The 22,801-nt window shown below is 45.4% G+C and overlaps 1 protein-coding gene across 1 annotated transcript in view; it reads left to right on the top strand.

The window, feature by feature from the left end:
* The window catches only part of LOC144828393 (uncharacterized), a 203,121-nt gene extending 185,229 nt beyond the window's left edge, over positions 1–17,892 (top strand). Inside the window, 2 exon segments of the mRNA XM_078686508.1 lie at positions 16,014–16,754; positions 16,757–17,892. Coding sequence (XP_078542634.1) covers positions 16,014–16,754; positions 16,757–17,319 — 1,304 coding nt within the window. The 3' untranslated portion in view covers positions 17,320–17,892.
* The last annotated feature ends 4,909 nt before the right edge of the window (positions 17,893–22,801 follow it).

The following is a 22,801-nucleotide window of genomic DNA, read 5'->3' as shown; positions in this document are numbered from 1 at the left end:
TTGGGGTCGATCATAACTCCCAGGTTTTTTGCTGACGAGGTGGGCTCGGGACATAAGCCTAGCGAGTTCGGCCACCACTCCGCCGACCAGATCGTTTCCTTTCCACCAAAGACCATCACCTCTGTCTTCGCCCCATTCAGTTTTAGTGAATTGTGGATCATCCACTGGCCAACTGCCTCCATGCAAGATCTAAAATTGGCAGCAGTTGACGTAACTTGCTGGGAGAGAGAGACTAGGATCTGGGTGTCGTCCGCATAAGAAACTACCTCCATCCCAAAAGATCTAATGAGTCTGGCAAGGGGGGTCACATAGATATTAAAAAGGGTAGGACTAAGCGCTGACCCTTGAGGGACCCCACATTGCACAGACAGGGATGGAGATAGAAACGATCCCAGCATTATCCTTTGTTCTCTATGGTCGAGAAAAGAGGACAGAAGTCCCAGAGCAGGCCCGCGGACCCCAATCTCCCTCAGGCGAGATGTTAACACCACGGGAGACAGGGTATCGAAGGCCGCTGTGAGATCTAAAAGGATCAGGAGGGAGGTCTGACCCTCGTCAACTCTAGTGCGGATGGTATCCAGCACCATGGTGAGGGCAGACTCGGTGCTATGTTCCCTCCTGAAACCATGCTGGGAGAGATCCAAACAGCCCGAGCTCTCCACAAATGCAGCCAGATGTTTATTCAGGTGGGCTTCGAGCATCTTTGCGGGAGCCGGGAGCAGTGAGATGGGGCGAAAATTTTTTAACACCCCAGGGTCCAGAGAAGGCTTTTTAAGCAACGGTTTTACCACAGCATTCTTCCACTGCTGGGGAAAAATGCCTTCCTTCATCACTCTGTTCATGATGTCAACCAGAGGAGGAAGGAGAGATTCTCTGCACTGCTTGAGGATCTTTAGCGGGCAGACATCCAGCGGAGAGCCAGATTTGGTATTATCAAGCAGGATATCAAGATCCTGACAAGAAAGAGGAGGAAAAGAAATCAGATCCTGATGTTGAGAAGATTCAACAACACCAGGCTCAGGAAGAGCCGGTAGCAAAGGAACGGCGGTCAGAGATTTTTGGACCTCCAGGGCAGCATAGATATCGGCGATCTTTGACTGAAAGAAAGCAGCTATCTTGTTACACAGGTCCTGGGAGGCAACCACAGGATCCGGTGTCTGAAGGGCCGTAAGGGAATCGACAATCCTAAAGAGTTCTCTAGGAGAGGACAGTGAGGAAGTGAGTGCCGTGAAATATTCCTGCTTGGTTTTAATGACTTCCAGTTTGTAATTTTTAAGCAGGACCCTATGGGCTTCTCTGTCCCTAGGGGCCCAGCTAGAATGCCACGAGCGTTCCTGCCTTCTTACTTCCTGTCTCCGAAGCCGGAGCTGTTCAGAGAACCAGGGAGCTGAAGGTCGTTTCCTAGCAGAATAACAAGACCTTGCAGGAGCCAACTCCTCTAAGGCCTCCGCAATGGTGTTTTCAAATATAGAGACCGCTGTGGGGGTATCTGCCTCCCGAGGAATGGACAGACTAGATGTCCATGGATGGAAGGAGTCTTCCCTGATCTTTTTGAGGTTCCTTCGCACTTCCATAGTGCTCGAGACCCTTCTAATAGAGCCCTGTGTGGGATACATCATATTGAAGGGAACGGCCAGATGGTCCGACCAAGAAAGATGGAAGGGGTTGGCAACAGTCAGCCTAGGGTCGTTAGAAAAGATGCCATCGAGCGTGTGCCCCGCTCGATGGGTAGGGCCGTTCACCAGTTGGGTGAGTCCGCAGGCTGACATTGTTTCTACCAGGGAGATAGTATCGTGAGCCTCCAATAGCTCAAGGTGGAAATTGAAATCACCTAAAATGGTCAGATTTTGTCGGCCAAAATAGGGTTCCAAAACCTGCATCAATTTCAGCCCAAATCCTGCTCTTGGGCCTGGGGGGCGATAAACCAAGATGCCATTAAATGCAAGATTAACAGAATCAGAGAGGGAAAAATATAAGACCTGGAATGTATCCTTGGGGTCAGAAAGGGGTATAGTATGGCAGTGGAATTTGTCCTGATACAAAATAGCCAAACCACCGCCAACACGGCCTAATCTGTCATATCGAGTTAGGCAGTAGCCCTCAGGAACCGCTTCGACCAAATCAGGGCCTGAAGAATCTTTAGCCCAGGTCTCCGTAATAAAAACCCAAGAAGGTGTTTTATCTAAAACCAGTTCCTTAAATACAATATTATACTTTACGAGCGAGCGAGCATTGAGAAGAAGACAAGACTCGCTGGGATTTTTGGGTGTTACTGAAGGGCGGGGCTCCGGGGGAGCAGAAAAGGGAGAGCGCTGAGGCTCATCCGCATCCCTCAGAAAGCACGCACAGCCAGGACGTGTCAAAAAATCCTCAGGTCTGTACCGGTGTGAGCATGGGGCAGGAGCGGGCTTAAGCCGCAGTACCTCCTTTGAAGTATATTTCAGGACAGGGGCGCCTACCTTGTATTGGCCAGTAGTCCAGCCGTCCAGCCCGGCCTCAGCGCGGACGGGCGCAGACTCTGGCGTGACTCCGGCGTGGCTGCGGCAAACACGCTGCGCTAACACGCTGCGCGTCATCGCCCTCAATTAAGAGGAGCTCTAGCCAGTCCTCCTGACTGCTAGAGCGCGGGAGTGTCCAGCGTTTCCTGCAACCTACCCAAGATGGCGCTCCGAAAATCTAAAGCGCGAGGGACCGGCCCGCCAAAGTAGCGGAGAGGGACACAAATTATTGTGCAAGTATGCGTGCAGGGGAATTTTAAAAACAGGGAAAAACGCTGCTCAAATTAAAATAAAAATAAAGACAAAAACGGGAGATTTAAAATACTCAGCACACGAGCACAAGAGAGTGAGCGCTCGCCAAACAGCCACAATGTGGCTGACTGTTTGTCCAGGTTGCCTCTCCCTCATGATAATTTGGAGCAGGGTAGGGAGGATTTAGAAATGGTGTGTGCGGTGAGTTCTATATCTGATGCTGGTATTACACTGTCAGAAACTGATTGGAAATTGGCTGTATCTGAAGATACGAATTTGTGCTGTGTAATGGACTACTCAATCAATGGTTGGCCTGACGACAAGTCCTTGCCTTCAGATTTTGTACCTTTCAGGAGGATTTGTGATGAACTATCCTTAATTGATGGTGTTTTACGTAGGGGTGGTTTATTAGTGGTTCCGGATGCTCTATGTAAAAAAGTTTTAGATTTGGCTCATGTTGGCCATTTGGGCATTCGTGCAATGAAAAGAAGGGTTCGTGAAGATTTTTGGTGGCCTGGAGTAGACAAAGCGATCGAGCACTGTGTTCGTGATTGTAGTGCTTGTGTTCTTAGTGACAAGTCCCAAGTTACCAGCCCTTCTCCTGTGACTCCGATACAAGTTAAGGAATTACCTTGGCATAAGTTAGCGTTTGATGTGGCTGGTCCATTCTATAATCTAGGAGCAACTCCCAAGTATGCACTTGTTTTAATTGATTACATGTCAAAGTGGCCGGAGATTAAATTTGTTGAATGCATGAATTCTGCTACTGTTATTAATTTCTTCAAAGACATTTTTTTGCGGGAAGGGTGGCCAGAGGAATTAGTGTCCGATAATGGCACTCAATTGGTGTCGAGCGAAATGGAAAGTTTCTTTAAAATCCATGGGATCAAACACATTCTCACCTCTTTGTATCATCCTTCAAGTAATGGATTAGTGGAACGATTGAACCGTGTAATCAAAGATCAGTTACAATCAGCCGACATCAATGGTTTGAATTGGAGGAAGGTAATTTCTGACATGTTGTGGGCGTTGAGAGTTACCCCTAATGCTAGCACTGGTGTCTCACCTTTTACATTACTCAGAGGTAGAGTGGCAGGTTCGGAGTTAAACAAGGATTGGATGTCAAGGAAAGATGTTGATGTAGTCAAACTAGGCAGGGTGGCGGACGTTAGAGCATGTACTCAAGCTAAGTATGCTCAGAGCAGTTTTAGGTCAACTCCAGTGCGAGCGGGGGACTGGGTGAGGATCAGGAAACCTGTACTTTTGAGCAAAGGTTTGGCTCGTTTTTCCCCTCCTCTTCTGGTCAAGGAAGTCAAGGACCATGTAGTTATTCTGGAGAATGGTAAAATTTTGAATAAATCTCGTGTTTCTATTGTTCCTAAGAGCAAGGTGGAGTTTGTTAAGAGCAAATTTGGCTCAAAGCCTAGTGAATTGTCCATCCCTGACTCAAGTTTATCATCTCCTAGTACCAGTCTTCGAGTTTTGCCTGTCTCTAACTCTAAGACTGAACCAAATAGCACAGTTGCTAAAAGACGTTCTACCAGGAGCAAAGTAGTTCCTGGTAAATTTCGAGATTTTATCACTTACTAGACTACCATTAGTCTTACACTTTAAAATTTTGTCATGTGGCTGTTTCTATATGGACATTAATCAAACATGTATTTTATTTGTTTTAGGGAGGGGGAGGGTTTGTGTGATTATTCATTTTATTTATTGTAATCAATTGAGGGAAGGGGGATGTGTTGGGATGTACACTGTCTCTTTAATGATGTTGCACGAGCGCGCTCGTGATGTATGCAGTGCTTGTAGATGTAGAACTCCTGGATGGCAGTTGCTGCCGGGAGAGCTGGTGTCTGGACACGATTAAAGGAAGTCCTCTTCAAGACTGTGTGACCTGTCTTCCTTTCACCCCCCAAGACGGCGGACTCGCTCCGCCTGTCCCGATAGAGACAGAGTCTATTCGTCCGTCAAGCCGCCTCTAAGCCCCTCAGAATACACCCGACTGCAATCAGGGACACAACAGCAAGTGGGGAGTAGGTATTTACAATAGCGATAAAATACGACAATTAAAAAAGTGATTGTAAGCAAAAGCAATATTCTGCATAGAACACAAAAACCTTATGCATTACACAAGCAAGTATTAGCTCCCGGCTCACGCCTCAGGAGTCTGGGAGTAAAGTCCGTGCTATACAAAAATGCATAAATACATTTATGGTATTTTACATTTGGAAAGGTGGCAAGTTACCCTATGTGGTGCTCCAGTCCAGGGGGTTTCCTATGAATTGTGGGCCTATTTTTATAATCGAATAAGCACGACTACAAGTCCCAAAATTCAAAGACAAAACAGGACCAGAGGGGCACATCACGCCAGGACAAGGGAAACCACTTGGCAGGGCCGATCACAAGAAGTGGCAGTGTCAAACGAAGCATGCATAATCGTCTGCAAAACTGTCCAAAAGACCCAAACCAACGGCTCTAATGGCCTCGGGAAAGAAGAGTGGGTCAGTTAACTGTGTAGGTCTGGCCTCTTCGTGAGACCAGCACTTTTCCAAGATGGCACCGCAGGGAGAATGTGCAGGCGAGCTCGCCGCCATCTTGGAATAGTCACTTTCATTCGGTAGAGAGTCCCATTTCTATGTCCATGACTGTGTTTACCATCAGTCGCTTCAGGCACACGAGGAAAAGTTGAAGTTACAGTGCGCGGCCCCCGGTTCTGGTCAGTTTATGGCTCGTATTTCAGTCCCTGACTACCCCTACCCGCACCCGCCCCCGCCCCCCTTCACCCCCGGGCCTGTCTACACTCCCCCTCCAAGAGCTTTAGTGGTGCTCCGAATTCACTCATGAACCGGCAGCACCAGGGTCCGACCTCCATACTCCTCCCTCTGTGGCCTCTCTAACCGCACCATCGTCGCTCCCGCGCCCTCTCTGTACGCCATGGATCCACCCAGCCTCGGTCCTCCTCACCCTTGCGCACCTCTGCAGCCCCCGGTCCGTTGAGCCTGCTCCAGCCTTGGGATCCCTCCTCGGCCCTGCTCTCCTTCTCCTAAAGTCCAGTGGCGTCAATTATGTTATGTGGTCCTTTATATTGCTACTTGGGAAATGCTCCTTTTGCACCAGGTGCCACCTGTGAACTCTTGGTATCTCTTTACACGGCTTCTTGCTGCTCTGTGCAGTTTTATTTTATTTTGTGTTTGACTGCTATTTCTGAATTGATTAGCCAGTGTATTTAAGTGGTGCCTCCGATTGTGTCACTCTGCACATGCTGCTCCCAATTACTTGTACTATTTATTCATGTAAGTGATAACTGAATCGATTTACTGTGATCCTTGCTTGCTGCCCATGAATTGCTCTAATTTACAAATAAGAGCAACAAGAGAATTGTTAATATGGGAACTTAAAATGGTCTTAGAGTCGCCCACTACCTACCACTGGTTGGATTCCACGTCACTCCATTTCGGGAGATATGCAGCTCAATCTTGTCTTGAATTTGTCAATGAGTACTGCAAAATATTTTAGCTAACAGGTTGCTTTGAACTACATCTTTCAGAATTCATTTGTGGTGACTGGTATAGGCATGAGGTCCTTCTGTTTGAATTTCATTCAAGCTTCTACCTTCTAAAAGACCTCATGAAGGTTGTCTGAGTCAATGGTATTCATTTTGCTAAGTATTTGACCATAGGAAGTTTAAAACTACTAGTGTGCAGCCCCCATAAGACTGCTATCCTCTGACAAGTAACAGAAGTATAAAACATTTGTATTTTAGAAGATGTCAAGAACTAGCTACGCTTGAATTTGTCAACAAATATTACTTAAATGAGTTTAGAGACTTCCTTGAACTCCATCTACCTCGTTGCATTTAAGTGGACTGGTGCAGACATGCCAAAGGTGGAACCTCTTTATGTAGACTTGTACACTGGTAGAGGTGAAGGCTAGTTTGAGCGATGGTGGTGATTAGGATTGGGTAGGTATTGTTAAATCTAGGGTATTGTTGGAGGAACATCTGTAGTAGCAGGACAGAGGTGAGTAGAGGAGCAAGTTCACACCTGTGTGAAGTGATCGGAGCGGTCGGGGGTGACCACCCCTCAAACACTTTGGTGTTGTGGGGTAGTCACAAGTTGTCTAGATTTTCAATAATGAGAAATATAAGATCAGTACCTTCTCAGAGTTGGGGCATTGCCTCTTGAGATAACCTTGGCGTACATGTCACCCACAAGCAACATTAATTGAATTTCTTTTCCCTTTTTGTTGTATTGACAGTAAAAGTAAGGGTGTCATGAAGAGCCGCATGACTGGAGCTGTACAGTTTTGCAGTCATTTAAACTGTTTGAAAGCATTTGAAACGTATATAAAACTACCGTGGATTAAGGGTCCAAGGGAATAAGTTTAAAGACCACAAAGTGAGAATTCCCCTGTTCTAAATACCACACACACATGAGTCACCTCGAGTCTTTCTAGAGCTTTTTTTGTGACTATTGATACTGAATGGTTGCGATCTCTCTACAAACTACAAATTAACAGCCAATAGGGGGAATCATCCCTTAAGGATTAGAACCCTCACTCACCAAGGGTGACATGCTTCATCATATGGGTCCTCCTTACCAGTGGTGTCAGGTAGAACACCTTAATAAATATAATGTTAGTGTATCTACTCTAGACAGTTTTAATATCACTTTATCTTTATTTTTCTATACAGCGCTGCTACCTCACGACACCCACCATTCTCACATATGGGAGTTAGTTTCCATCCTTCCAACAAAACATCTCTGAGCTCCTTCCTTAAACAGCGAGAAGTCGTAGCTCCCAGTGCTGACTAGGTTTTCACCACTGGTAAGGAGGACCCATATGATGAAGCATGTCACCCTTGGATGAGTGAGGGTTCTAATCCTTAAGGGATGATTCCCCATATTGGCTGTTAATTTGTAGTTTGTAGAGAGATCGCAACCATTCAGTATCAATAGTCACAAAAAAAGCTCTAGAAAGACACGAGGTGACTCATGTGTGTGTGTAGCATTTGAAACTTAGCCTAAGAGTGCTCTGGTGGTCCATATATCAATAGTAAAGCTAAACACTGGTCATAATTAAAGTTTCCTCTAATTATTTTTCTTAGTGTGTGGCAACAGTCTGGTAGCGTGGACACGTTTATTGCTTGAGTATAGCATGAAGAGTAAGTTGCGATGAGCGGCTTCTTGGGCGATTATGCCAAGCGAGCTATCACATAGGAGCGGTGATGGATGGGAGAGGAAAGAGTAGGTATTGGACATAGTAAGTTAAACAGAGTCTTCAAAGATTAATGTGGGGGGAAAACAGCAGGAGAAACAATTATGTCCTTTGGGGTCTTGGAACAGGGCTCCAGTTGTACAATTTGAACCCTCGATTTAGCAAATTGAACTCTCATTGAATTTACTGGCATTGTGTGAAGCTCAGTTATGTGTATATGTGATGAAAGTGCAAAATACAAGTCTAATCCCAGTTGGTGAGTTAATATTGCTCTCAACGACTTTATCTCTACCCTCCTATGAAAATACCGTACACGCACTCTACCTTCAAAGCTTCCCGACTGACAACTAGGAATAATATGCGGTAATGATCTTCGAGGCCAGTTTTAGTGCACAACATTCTCCAACTGCGTTCTTCTGCCTATTCAAATTATGACAGATTTTGATTGAAGAGAATTGAGGTGGCAAAGCAGTGGCTGAATCGAAATTTGCTGCAAAACTGTGATTTCAAACTAATTCAGATTTAAGGCAGCGCTCCGTTAGAGGCTGCTTGGGTTTTTGTATGATTCCACCTGGGTGCAAAAAATACGAATTTTCTTTATATAATGTAATTCAACATGGCTAACTGAGCACAGAGCACTATGGAATGTCCTAAAACATCATTATCTATAAAGAGGAGAGCAGTCCCACTACTCCCATAGATAGGGTTCCTTAAACCAACAATGTATCCATGGAGAAGCATCTCTTGGAGGAATCCACAATCAAAACGGACTCGGATGAGTTTGGGTATACTCTTGCACAATAACAGGCCACTACCTGTTTTTTTCCTTGTACATTCTTAACTGCCATAGGCCTCCGTATCCAAATGTGCACCGCGCTGGGTTGTTTGAAGCAAAGTCTGAACAAAACCTGTACAGTTAAGCCATATGGGATTCCTTTTAAGGCATAAGTTGGCAGTGGGAGATGGCAGGTATTGCACAAATAGGGATCTGTACAGAGACTTGGTGTTGCTCCACTTTCCATCTATCAGAAGCAGGAAGTGGGCTGCGCTGTGGCCAATTCCTAGTGAATAGGAGAAGAACTAGTGCAAAAAAACAGCAATGAGGCCCCACACTGGAGGAGTCACAGGCACATGCCCAATACACTATGGGCAGGGTCCCTGGAATTATATGGCAGTGGAGCACCAAATTACGGGACAGGGTTGACTAACTCAAGGAGAATAATGCGGCACATTTTGTGATAGTGTTACTTAATTTATTTTATACATGGTAGTACTGTCTGGGCAAAGATTTGATCTCAGTAGTACCAGTTTAACCACCAAATATAACGAGCATTTGCAGTGCAATGGGTCTCGCATTTGGGAGAGTTAGAGCTATTGGCATTGTATATGATGATGTGCACACACACACACCCACAGATTGGGAGGTGCACTGTAGATGGAGTATTGCTAAAATACTGGAGCTGACGAAGTGTGCTCAGGGTACGAAGATGTCCCTTCGAAAAGTCTGTAATGGCATTAATGCACTGATAGATGCCCCTTCTAAAAGCTGCTGTAAAGCCTGCAATACCACTGCTGGTCCCTAGATGGAGTGTTAGGTGGAACATAGCAGACGCAAATTTTTTATTAATTTCACCATCGGACCATGAACTGTATGTAAAGGGGTAGAATAGAGTTGGAGTCACGCGTTTTACAATTTAAAGTAGTAGTTTGAAATGGCAACGCTACAACTTCTGGAGATGGAGGCAGCACGTTCGGACAGTTTTGAGAGCATAGTAAGATTTGTGGACGCATGAAATATTCACAGTACAGGCGCGCAATACAGTAATTTGGCCAATTTAAAACCTAAATAAACAGTAAGAGGTAGGAAATACCTTAAAAAAACTTGCTGATAGCGATACTAACTTGCACTCATGGCCTGCTGTAGTCTAGGAAGACACTGTTTAGTTTTGATCCAAGAAGGAGCTGCTTATCAGGGCGTTTGAGAAGCAGATTAACTTCAAAAAGTTGTGAGACTGCTGGACACATTTGATACTTGTAGCTGGGAACACACCATGTTACGTAGCACGGATCCACTGAGGTCATCAGCGTTAAGTTAAAGCAGCCTGAAAAGGAAGTTACCCAAGTTCCGAACATAGACCCAATAGGAGGCCAGGCTGCAGTGAGAGCATGCATGCATATATATCCCTTGTAGTATCTTGGTACGTTCTGTGTGTACCCCAAGCCTGGTGTGAGCTAAACTGAGCCCTATGGCCACCATCTTTGAACTGCTTGCACAGATAAGGAAGGCAAACTGCCACCTAGTTGGCCCATGGATGTCATTTAGGAGTCACCCCTGGCTTGCCCCGTGCATCCGCCGACACTGCCTTTGCGACCCATGGCCTCAGGGATTGCAAATTCAGTGCCAAAAACACATGGGGAAACTCTGCATTAATTAATTTCAGCCTGTTTTCCTTTATACTAATAGTGAACAAAATTCTGTTATTCACTATTCGTGTTGTAAAAAAATGGGGCACTCCTGTCGTGGTAAGTAAACATATTTTCAAATGTATGCTGTGTTGTTTGCAGAGGAGAGTGTGTGTGCCAGGTAGTGAGTGAGATTGTGCGGGGCTGTTGCCCAGATTTACACGCAAGGCAATGCTTCACCAAAGATCCTGCGCTGTCTTGCATCAAAGGAAGAGGGAAACTATGCACCTTATCATTTACAATATGGTGCATTGTTTCTCTGTGTGCTGGTGCACTTTGGTCAGCCGTGCGCCAATGCACACATGCCTGCGCCATATTGCAAGGATGCGTACATTCTCTGAAGAGTAGGTTTTGTACAGGGAGGGGCCACTACGTTACGTTAAAAATATTTGTACCGCGCACGTTCACCAACGGTTTCATGGCGCTCAACTACCAATACACAAACTATGGTTCAAGGCTTTACGTACTTTGTAGCATGCTGTTCAATGCAGCACACATGAAAAGTTGGAAAAAGAGAAGAAATGCCTGTCTTGAGAAAGTCGTAACATTTGGGTGCAAATTCCTCTGTACCACTGTTTGTAGCTCGGGATTTGCATCAAAACCCATGGGTGGTTGCATGGGAACACCCAACGCGCACTTGACCCAAAAGAAAGGAAAGCAGTGCATAGCGCAATAATTCATTACTTTAGGATACTATCCAACGCAAATCAGGGTTTGCATTGGATAGGAAATTCCGCCCTAAACCTTTGTAACTGCTTCCGTCAACATAGTGAAAATCAAGGGTAAACCTGTGCCTGCATGTCAGTATGTATGAGTGAGCAGGAGTGGGATTAATAGTGAAAGCGAGTGAGAATGAATAAGAATGAGGGCAAAGGAGAGTAAGAGAGTGTGAGTGTTATGTGAGGGTCATGCGACGTCCCTTCTTGGAAGAAAACAGGAGCAAATGTTATATGATGCCACTTCTTGTGATGTAATTAAGGTCAAAGAATATGTGATGTCACTTCCACCACCACTGGCATTTTGGGAAAAAGACATCCGTGATTTGGCCACAAACTGCTCTCCAGCTAAAGCCTGCTTCATCTGATGCCACAGAGCAGCCCAGGCAGGTTATTTTCTTATAACTGAAACCCTTGTGTGCTTGGTCTAAACACCGCTGAAAATCCCATAAGCTATATACCCCTGTCAAAACTGAAAAACGCGGGGTAGACAAAAAACGAGCTGTAAAAGAAAAGCTTTGCAGGATCTCATTGGCTTTCAAAGAAGATTGTGAATGTGCACTTTCTGGCAAATCCTTGGAACTGGGTAATATAATATATGTGTGCATATGCTCTGCTTTCTAGAAAGAAATGCTCATCGCAAAATTCAGTTGTAAACGACCTGTTACTGCCAATCCGCTTGATTTTGCATGCCTACGTATAAGTTCACATGTATACTGTGCATCTTCGCCACCATATAATAAGACTTGGCAAACAGCATATGCACCCTTGGCGACAGGCTTGTACTTGGAGACTGATCAATAAGTCTCACATAAGGTACTGATCCCTGAAACATGGATAGGGAAAGGAAATGGTGCAGCGGTGAGAGCTGCCGACTGGGAAGCTGGGGATCTGTGTTCGAGTCTGGTGTCAGCTCAACATCCTATGATAATGGACTGGTTCTTTAATTTCCCCCAAGCGCCTGGAGAGCTGTGCTAGATAAATGAAAGCTATTAATTTAAAATAAGGATAAGAATTCAAAGCAAATAATTTAAAATAAGGATAAGAAATCAATGCAGCGATCTCTGAGGTGGAGGCGGGCAAACAGTGTTGTGTGATGGGGCTGAGGAGGAAGTGATTAAATGAGGGCATTGCACTGCAAATAATGTGAAAGTTAACCAAATTATAAAATTAGAGTATTGGCTTCAGAAGGGTGGTGGGGGTCTGCAAGCAGTGTTGTGGGAGGGTTGAGGAGAGGCACAGGGTGATTAAGGGATGGCAAGCAAATGAAGTGACTGAAGTTTCATTGGACAAGTAAACTGAACACAACCAGCGAAGACGCTGGCCAACTAAAAAGGAGTTCTCTCAACGTATAAATAACCTGAACTGTAAGAATTCATGTAACGGGGACAGTCCTCAAAGGAGGATATAAAATTCCAAAAGGATGGACTACAAAAGTGTTTTCAACAATGAAAAGCCAGCATTTCTAAAGGACAGCAAGAGGAACCAATGAAAAAGATGTGTTTTTTGAAGCCCATATCCTAGATACAGCATATCTCTCCGAGACTGCGCATGCAGTGCATGCGCTGCCTTGGCGAAACCCAAAAATAAGCAGCTGAAAGATGGGCAGTTAACCTTTGTGAATGACCTTCTATGGAGCACGAACACATCACCATGTTTTTGGTAACTTTGTTTTAAACCTGCAGATTTGCCGTAGATTAATTATGTGGCAAATGCAGCAAATATATAGTTAAGTGAAAAGGGCAGCTGGCATTGAATTTCATAAATCCAGTGGGCATGACTAGGGGAAATGGCAGACCTCTGGTCTGGTTCTATAAAGCAGTAGTAGAACTTTGGGCATACCTCTCCTCCCACTTAGGGGCTCATGGGAAACAGCCCTAGAGCGTAGGTTCAGTGACATGAATGGCAATGTATATCAATCAGCATTTGTATAGCGTATCACTGTGAACCCTAATGGTTTCTGGGTGCTGGGGGGTGGGGCAGTGAAGACCAGGTCTTGATGTCTGCCAGCGTGGATGCTATTCAGAGGTAGAGGGGCAGGTTGTTCTAGGGCCGGAAGGTGATGTAGGAAAAGGAGCGGGCCCCGCAGAAGCTGTGGTGGATGTGGCGTGTGTTCCCAAGGGCGAGTGAGGCCGAGCGCACCTGACTTGCGGGGTAGGTGGAAACTTAGTCAAAGGTTGATTTAGGATGGTCTTTGGTTGTGTAGAGCTTTGTATGGGTGCATGAGCAACTTAAACTGTCACCTCTTCTGGATGGGTAGCCAGTGGAGGTTTCTATGATGAGGAGTGATGTTGGCCCGTGTGGGTAGGTTCAGGATGAGTATGGCTGCAGTGTTCTGAATGGTCTGGAGGTTTCTGCGGAACTAGGTGGAAATTCCGGCATAGAGAGTGTTGCCATAGTCGAGGCGACTGGCGACAAGGGCGTGTGTAACAGTCTTTCTGGTGCTAGCAGGGATCCACCTGGAAATTCTGCAGAGCATGTGGAGGGTGTAGAAGCAGGAGGAGGCGATTGCATTGACCTGTTGCTTCATGGTCAGTTGGCTGTCGAGGATGATGCTGAGGTTGGTGTGGTTGGCGTGGTCTCAGTTCTGTGGCTGGCACGGAATCCTGATTGTGAGGCATCGAGAAGGTGGTTTTGTTCCAACTATTTGGTGAGCTATTGGTTGATGGCTTTCTCAAGGACTTTGGCTGGGTAGGAGAACAGGGAGCTTGTTTGGTAATTTTTTAGGTCACTGGGGTCACAGTGGGTATCTTTAGGAGTGGTTGGACCTCTGAGGGACTGTAAGCGAGGGAGCCTCGTTTCGTGGTCTTAGCGTCTTAGTTGGAGGTTGAGGTGTTCCATGATCGGTGGTGACGATGCATCGAATGGTTTCCTTGAAGATGAGAACGATGCCTCCACCGTTTTGTTGGTGCTGTCTCGGTATATCATCTTGTAGCCATCGAGGGAGGTGGGGTTCGATGAAAGGCTGAGCCACGTTTCAGTTATGAAGGCGACGTTGGGGGAAAGGGTGGTGAATGTGTCAGATTTCCATGGGTGTTTGCAGAGGGAGCGGGCATTGAGCCTTACCTAAAGGTCTATAATTCAAGCTTGATAAATACATTTATACAATTTAACATGTTATGGAGGACTTCCCTCACCCAGCAGAAAAGGAACAAGCTAATTCTAACCCCTCTTCAGGAAACACACATTGCTGTGAGATGCACACAGGCTTCAGACCCATCCTATAGGACTGCCCTTCAGGAAGTGGCTTTGAAATTTGTTTTGACTTTCATAATGGGTAAGAGAGCTATCACCCTTGCATGAAAGACCCTCAAACCTTCCTCGCTACTAGTTGGAGGAAAATTGTGATTCATTTGGTAGATGCAGATAGTCTTACACTACACAGAAAGAAAAGACTGGGATTGAGGGAGCGGCCTAGAGTACAGCGCTGGAATAAAATGTTACAGTTATTCAAGATAATAATAAAGATGATCCATAGATGTCCCTTCTTTACAAACACAAGTGTCATAAATGAAAGCCTAATGTTTGTATAAGTAAACTATATATATCTTCGGAGTGGGATACATATCAAAATAAATGGTAAATTGGTGTACATATACAGTGAGTATGCGTAAGTCAATCCCCTGAGAAAATCTATTGAATAGATTATGAAATATTTTCTCGTGCTAATCCTGATTAATTACGTGGGCCACTCGGAGGTAAGGTGGAGTGGTGGTTTGTAAATGTTTTTGCTGTATACAGTTTCTAGTTTGATCTCTTAAAGATCAGATATGGCATATGGAATAATGTGGGATACATTTTTAATGTGACTGTGATTTAAGCCGCTCGCTTGCAATAAAGTGTGAGGCTTAACTGCACTGCTGCCCTTTAATGTATCTATGATGATAGGGGTTTGCAATAAATAAAATCAATGAAATATTTGAACAATAAAAAGTGAAGCAAACTGTGAGGACTCACAGCCCCATCATATAAAGAACACTCTCAGCCCTGCACTCCGGCGTGCTGTTCTCCCTTGGCCCAACCCCCCAATCGTCTTCCATTCATGTACATGAGAATGGTGCAAACAACTTCGTCAAACTGAGCTAAATCAATGACCTTGAATTCTTGGTAAATGCCTGCACCTGCTTCCATATATGACATGGTACATCATTAGTTAGACATGTTGTTCTTCTCTCTTTGCGTACCAGTTGGTGAAAACTTACACAAGTCTCAGCACTCCTGACCAATGCAGAGATGCATACTCGTACACTCTTTTTAAAAAATTGCAACATTAATATTTTCGTGCATAAGTGAACACTAGATGCCTTTTAACCACTCATTTACATATGATGTTCTTCTCTTTAACAGCCTGAAAGGTTGCTGGTGAAGAGACCTGCTGTACAATATGATGCACTAACAATGCAGCCCACCATCCGCAGCAACTGTGGTAAAAGAAAATCGTACCACAGCAAGGAGTGTGAGGAAACACTTCAAGATCACATCTGTATACACATAAGATCTGTTGTGGAGAAATCCCATGCCACTGCACAGAGTGCCTGTTAACCTGTACCCCCAGCTTGAAAAAGTTCACAAGTTAGAGAATTATCTCCAAATACTTTTGCAATGGAAAACAATCACAGTTGATGACTTTGTGATATCAAAACATCTATGCTGGGGAGAAAACTCAAATGGCTTGCATGGAGAGTCTCACTCACAGTCCAAACCTATTCAAGCACCAAAGGATCCAGACTCCAAAGAGACAGTTTCAGTGTCCAGAGTGTGAGAAAAACTTCACTCGCAAGTCCTCTTTATTAAATCATCAAAGAATCCACACGTGAGAAACCGTACCAGTGTACGGACTGTGGGCAGAGCTTCATTCAAAAATCAGATCTGGGGAAGCATCAAAGAATCCATACTGGGGAAAAACCGTACCAGTGTACGGACTGTGGGAAAAGCTTCAATAACAAGTCCTCTTTATTAAATCATCAAAGAATCCATACAGGGGAGAAACCGCACCAGTGTTCGGTCTGTGGGAAAAGCTTCACTCAAAAGTCAGATCTGGGGAAGCATCAAAGAATCCATACAGGGGAGAAACCGTACCAGTGTACGGACTGTGGGAAAAGCTTTACTCACAAGTCAGATTTAGGGAAGCATCAAAGAATCCATACTGGGGAGAAACCGTACCAGTGCATAGAGTGCCAGAAAACCTTCACTGAAAAGTCTGGTCTGGTGAAGCATCAAAGAGTCCATTCTGGGGAGAAACCATACCAGTGTACGGACTGTGGGAAATGCTTCTCTGAAAAGGCATATCTGGGGAGGCATCAAAGAATCCATACAGGGGAGAAACCATACAAATGCACAGAGTGCCCAAAAAGCTTCACTAATCAACATGTTTTGATATATCATCAAAGGATCCATTCTGAGGAGAAACCATACAAATGTAAAATGTGTGATAAGAGCTTCAGTCAACCCTCACATCTTTCCCGGCATCGTAGAATTCATACTGGAGAGAAACCATACAAATGTTCAGTGTGTGAAAAAAGCTTCAGTCAACGCAGTAATCTATGCTCTCATCTGAGGATCCATACGGGGGAAAAACCATATCAATGTCCGGAGTGCCAAAAAAGCTTCCTATGCTGTCAAATCTGGTACTACATCACAGAATCCATACTGGGGAGAAACCGTACCAATGTACGGAGTGTGAGAAATGCTTCACTAATCAATCAAGTTTAATAAGTCATTTGAAAATTCATACGGGGGTGAAATCAAACAAATGCACAGAGAGTGACAAAAGCTTCAGTCTACTCTCTCATCTCCAATCGCATCAGAGGATTCATACTGGTGAGCAACCATACCAGTGTACAGAGTGCCCGAAAAGCTTCAGTCAAAACTCTGAACTCTGTAAACATCAAATGACTCATGTTAGGAAGACACCTCATCAGTGTTCAGAGTGTGAGAGAACTTTTGTTCGAAGGTCACAACTGGTTCATCATCAGAGAATCCATACTGGGGAGAAACCATACCAGTGTACTGAGTGCACGAAAAACTTCAGTCTACGCTCTAGTCTTTATAGGCATCAGAGAATGCATACTGGGGAAAAACCATACCAGTGTGCTGAGTGCACTCAAAGCTTCAGTCTACTCTCCAGTCTTTATAGGCATCAAAGAATCCATACTGGGGAGAAGTCACACTAATGTGGTGTGTGCGAGAAAAGCTTCACTCGGACATCAGCTGTGGATTGTCATTTGAGAATCCATCTTCACACTGGTGTACGGATTGCAAAATCAGCTTCACTAGGAGAACAGTTTTATAAAAACATTACTCCCTTCATAATTCTGTGAATCACCTTGTTGTTTCAAATTTGGGAAGGGCTTATGCAGTTGTCGGCCCCAAGATGAGATCAGAGGATGGATTTGGGGCATTAATCATGTTTTAAAAAGACCAACTGCAACCTAAATTTAGCCTAAGAGGTTAGTAAAGCAGAATATGAACACAACAGTGCCCTATTCAAAAATGTCCCTCCTACCCATAGGGAGATATCTCTATCAATGTGCAAGATTTTTTTTCCTTTGAGTAAGATGTCTGTATGATCACTGATACATTTACAAAGACTAAAGCCACTTATAACTATATTCAGGGCCACTTGAATTATGCCGCATGGGAGGTCATAATTATGCAGCACAGTTGAGTAAATTATGCTACAAGAAAAAACAAATTAATCATCTTAAAGGCACATTTTATGATAGTATTACCTAATAATGTTGTCATTTTTAGGTTTCGACCTGGCGAGGGGCAGTGCCCCTCCCAGATCGAAAACTTTTGTCTTCAGTAGGGATGTTTGGACCGCCTCTGTTTCCAATTGGCTAGCTCCATAAATGGAGACTAGCCATTGGGAGACAGAGGCTGTCAATCACGCTTTCTTGCGAAAACGCGATTCGGAGGCGTTTCTGGGTCTTTTTTTAAGTCCCGCCCTCTCCTCTTCCCATTGGCTGGAATTTTACCTTCCAGCCAATGGGAAGGGGAGAGCACACAAACACGCCCCCGAATCGGCCTGTTGCTCAGTTCCAGACTTGTTTATTTATGTATTTATTTAATGTAAGTTTTTTTTTCCTTTGCTAAAATATTCATGGGGGTTTTCTCCTAATTTAGCAGCGACAGAGAAAATGCAAGTTTGTGGCAGATAAAGAGGTATGTATGTATGGTTGCTGCTAGTCGTGAATTATGCCACAGCCTCCCCAAGCAGCCGCCATGCTTTATGGAGTACGGTGCGCAGTGTGTTAAAAGACCAACTTTATTTCTGAAGCTAATTGAACAGTTTTGGAGCTGCAATGTTCTTTCTTTTATGTAGTCTTTAATGCCGCGCAGGGGGAGTAGAGGGATTAATCTCACGCTGAATACTCATAACGCTGTTGTTTAATTTGAGTATTTTTGATTAAAGTGACAGGCGTGTTTGCCTTCGGGCGGGGATTTTTCTCTGCTTCCCATACGTGCCATTGCTCTTAGAGGCATAGCAGCGTGTAGTTAGTTGTATTTTAAACCTCGGCGCCCCATTTGACGTATTTCATTGCAGTTTGGCACAGCCATCAAAGGCGCCTTGGTTTCTTGTGTTTCTTTTGTAGGAGTACAGCGTTTGGCATGATGTATTGTGATAACGCCGGGGCAGAAATACCCAGAGGAATAAATAACTTTTGTCGCGTGTGAATCCACCGTACTGTTTTTCTTGTCTTGAAGAGCAGAAGCAGGTTTATATTCTGTTTGGAAATGGGATCTCTTGATGTATGTTTATAGTGTTTCCCAGGTTTTCAGGTCATTTTTTTCCTCTCGGTGTAGCCAATTTGCCACCTGTTCCTGAGTTACTAAATTGTGCAGGGTGCTGAGATCACCGGAACCGGAAAGTGGACGTGCCGTGCGGGAAATACTTCTCCCGCTTCAAGGGCTTTAAATGGACTGGGTCTCACCGGAGCTGAGCACCGGTAGTTCGTTAAAGGGGGGGCTCGAATCGGGTCTCTATTGGGCTCTGTTTTGTGCCCTGGCACAGGCACCTCGATGTGCACGCGCTCACACTGCTCACTTATTGCTAGTGGACATGTCACGGCATGACGTCATACCAGGTGAGCGTTGTAGGTGAAGGGAAATCCTTTAAAGAGAGTAATTTTTTCTCTGGATTTCCCTTCTCTTTTTGAAACTCCGGAGCAGCAACACTGTTCTGGTGTCACCAGAGCTTTATGTGGAAGCTTTTTAAATATCATATACAAGCCATAGTTGCTGCTTATTTATCTTGTGCAGCTAACAACCAATGACAAAGCCAATAGTTCTGACTTGTAGTTATGATGTTACTTGTTTTTATTTGCGAGGGGGAGTACCGGCAGTTGTCAAGAGCGACGAAATACGTTTCATTGGAGAGTACCGGCTCTTGTACTTCTGTTTCCATTTCAAGCTCTGCATGTACTTCCCTTATCATTGCAATCCGGTCCTACGGGGTTACTTTCATTTTACAAAAGCATCACTAGAGGTACCAGAATGCAGAACTGGCAATATATCGCGCACCTGCAGGGGACCAGTTTAAATACCCATTAATGACAGTCTGTAGGGGCTAATAACACTCCACGGCTTAAAAAACTGAAACTGTGCTTCACCAAAACTACAAATCTGAAGTAGTAAATCCGTGGTACATAAAACTTACAGTGCGAGAACACGGGTCTCTTGTTGGTAAAAGCGCCAGAAATGCCCTTGAATTGACGGAAGTGTTATAAGCCCGGGTCTTCGAGGCCGCGCGCCTTAGCACACCTGCGGGCCCTGAGTGCCGGCCTGTGATCACCTGCGTGCCGTGTGCTCTGGCGCCGTTTCCTGCACTCGCCTGACATTGTGAGGTCTGACCGCTCGCCCCGCACCATGGCTGTCTTCGGGGCCTGCCTGTGCGGGCGAAGCGGCCTGCGTGGGTGCCTGTGCCTCCCGCGGAAGGTGTTCCTGGATCACCCTGCCCAGGTAGGAGAGCCCCTCTGTTCAGCTGCACCCCCTCCTGGGGCGGGGGTGCGGAGGGGGGGGGGGTTACTATTGTGCCGCTGCAAGAACATGATGTTCAAATGGGTCGGTACTCACGGGTACTGAGTACAGGCACATTTTCTTTCTTTTAGTGAGTACCGGAACTTCTCCAGGCCTGAGGAGAGTACCCGTACTCACCTGGGCCTGTCCGGTTTTGGGCACAACGGTCACATGAGCGTGAACCTGCGGCCAGCGACGCCGCAGGGTGGCGGACACAAATGGAATTCCCTGTAAAGGGAGCTGCTCCTATGGCAGTGGTGGCTGGTGACATTTGAAAGTGGCGGGGCGTAGCGCGCGCGTGATACCCTTTTGAGAAAGAACCTACAAGGTACCCTATATTACATTCATGAATGTAACAAGACGTACATCCAGGCTTTCTTCTGTAGACATTTTAATCTTTAAAAATGTCTTAAACTTGCTCTCTAGACTAGAGCGTTTACATATGTATAAATTATTATTGTGAAGCCACTTTGTCTAATTACAATGTGCACTGCATTTTTGCAGACAATTTTGTCATTTTAGCTACAAGGAGGATTTTTTTCATCTCAACCTCCGTGTCATTGCCCCAAAAGAATTTGGTCATAAAACTGGCTGTCATGGCCCAGGGTGAATAACGTGCACGTAACGTTTGTTCATAGTATTTAAACCCTGTATTTAGCAAGAGCACGGTTTTAGCTTCACCGGCCCTGCCAGCAGCACAGCGGTATGTCTCCCATTTGGCTGCAGCGAGGCCTCCCTGCATGTCATGATTTTAATTTTTAGGGAAGTGATTTATTTCCATGTCGTGTCACTCGCGCAATTACCAGCCTCTTCTTTTTCAAGCGCAATGGTTAAAATCTGTAGACTTCCCCCTTGTAACATTAAGGAAGGTCTCGCAGTGTGTGTTTGTAAAGTATGGCAAGAGTTTTTTTTAACAAACTTCAACCAAGATGTTTCCATACGTCTGGTTAACCTGTAGTAGTTGGCTATTTAAAAACGTAATTGTTTGTTTGCCTGCCTTTTTTCCATAACAGTGCGGTTTGATCTGTCACGTAGACTGATGTTATCTTTAACCATTTACTCATCCCTAAGCCTCATATTATTTCTGGCCTACCAAGATAAGCGCTCATACTGCTAAGTTGCAGTCACGGCTCGCTCACAGTGGGGGCCAGGGGGTGGGGATAAATAAAATAAAAACTTACCTTGTCTTCGCTTGACCGGGTCCGCACCATCTCTGCTCTGGGGTCCCGTTGGCGCCTAGACTGATGGCTGCCAACTTGCTGAGACACATTAGTAGCCAATCCTGATGCTGCTCTCTTTAGAGGAGAGCTGCTCTCTAAAGAGAGTAGCATCAGGATTGGGCTGAGCCTTGAAAAAACGTAGTTCTTTTTTTCAGCACTGGGGTACTGTTGCATTAGGCAGGCAAACCCCTAATCTGTGGTTTTTTTTAAAACCACATAGTTTGCTAGTTGGAGAAGCCCTGCCGGGCAAACACCACATGCGCAGTGAGTGCGCACTGTGCCGGCACAGAGTCAGTCCAGCGCCACCCAGTGTCAGACAGTGCATACTGTCCATGTCCATGACACACACCACGGCCGCAGGGCAATAATTATCGGGCAATTTATTCGAGCGGCGCGTTAATTTAAAAAACTTTTACTAACGCGCCGGCCGAATAAATTGCCTGATAATTATAGGTGGGGCAACGCCCAAATGCCCTAATGGTAAAACCGCCACTGTCCTATGGCCTCCCCTTCCTTTTTTGCCAGTTTCGGATTGGTAACGGGGCAGGTAGCGAGTTCCAACTGTGGGCTACTTTTTGGAGCGGGTAGGGGGGCAGATTTGGGTGGTGTTACTGTTCGGATGCTGCCAGCGCCCCGTGGGTGTCCGAGTGGCCTTTCTGGAGGCAGATGGGCGCTCATTACCTCACTTTTAGCAACAGGCAGAGGTGTCACTTTATTTATCTCGTCCATTAGTATATGCATACCTAGTGGGGCAGGGGGTCTGGGTGTGTGTGTGGCTCTGGGTGTGTGTGGCTCTGGGTGTGTGTGTGGCTGTGGGTGTGGCTGTGTCTGTGGGTGTCTGGGTGTGTGTGTGTGGCTCTGGGTGTGTGTGTGGCTCTGGGTGTGTTGGTGTGTGTGTGGCTCTGGGTGTGTTGGTGTGTGTGTGTGGCTCTGGGTGTGTTGGTGTGTGTGTGTGTGGCTCTGGGTGTGGCTCTGGGTGTGTGTGTGGCTCTGGGTGGGTATGGCTCTGGGTGGGTGTGTGGGTGTGTGTGTGTGTGGCTGGCTCTGGGTGTGTGTGTGTGATAGTAATTGCTGTCTGATGAGCTCGTCCAGTAGGGTACAATATGTCTTGCATTTGCGAGAGATTAAGCTGTTGGCAATGTAAATGACAATGCCATTTATTTATCTGTTTTCAAAACCAACACATAAATAAAAATGTTGTCATTTACAATGCCAATAGCTCTAACTTTTGCAAAGGCGAAACCGTTGCATTGTAAATGCTTGTTAACACTGTCTGGGCTAAGGCTTTCTGGGAGCCATGCACACTACATTCATTAACTTTTATGCCTCAATTATTATTGCTCAGAATTACTAACCCGAATAATATCACTTTGCTCCCCTCTCAATCACAAACGATTATGTGCAGAGGTAACCA

This window comes from Lissotriton helveticus, chromosome 4_1 (assembly GCF_964261635.1).
Source record: "Lissotriton helveticus chromosome 4_1, aLisHel1.1, whole genome shotgun sequence".
In the NCBI taxonomy this organism is placed as follows: Eukaryota; Metazoa; Chordata; class Amphibia; order Caudata; family Salamandridae; genus Lissotriton; species Lissotriton helveticus.
Note: the sequence above shows the minus strand (reverse complement) of the source record. Positions and strands in the feature narration are given on the sequence as shown.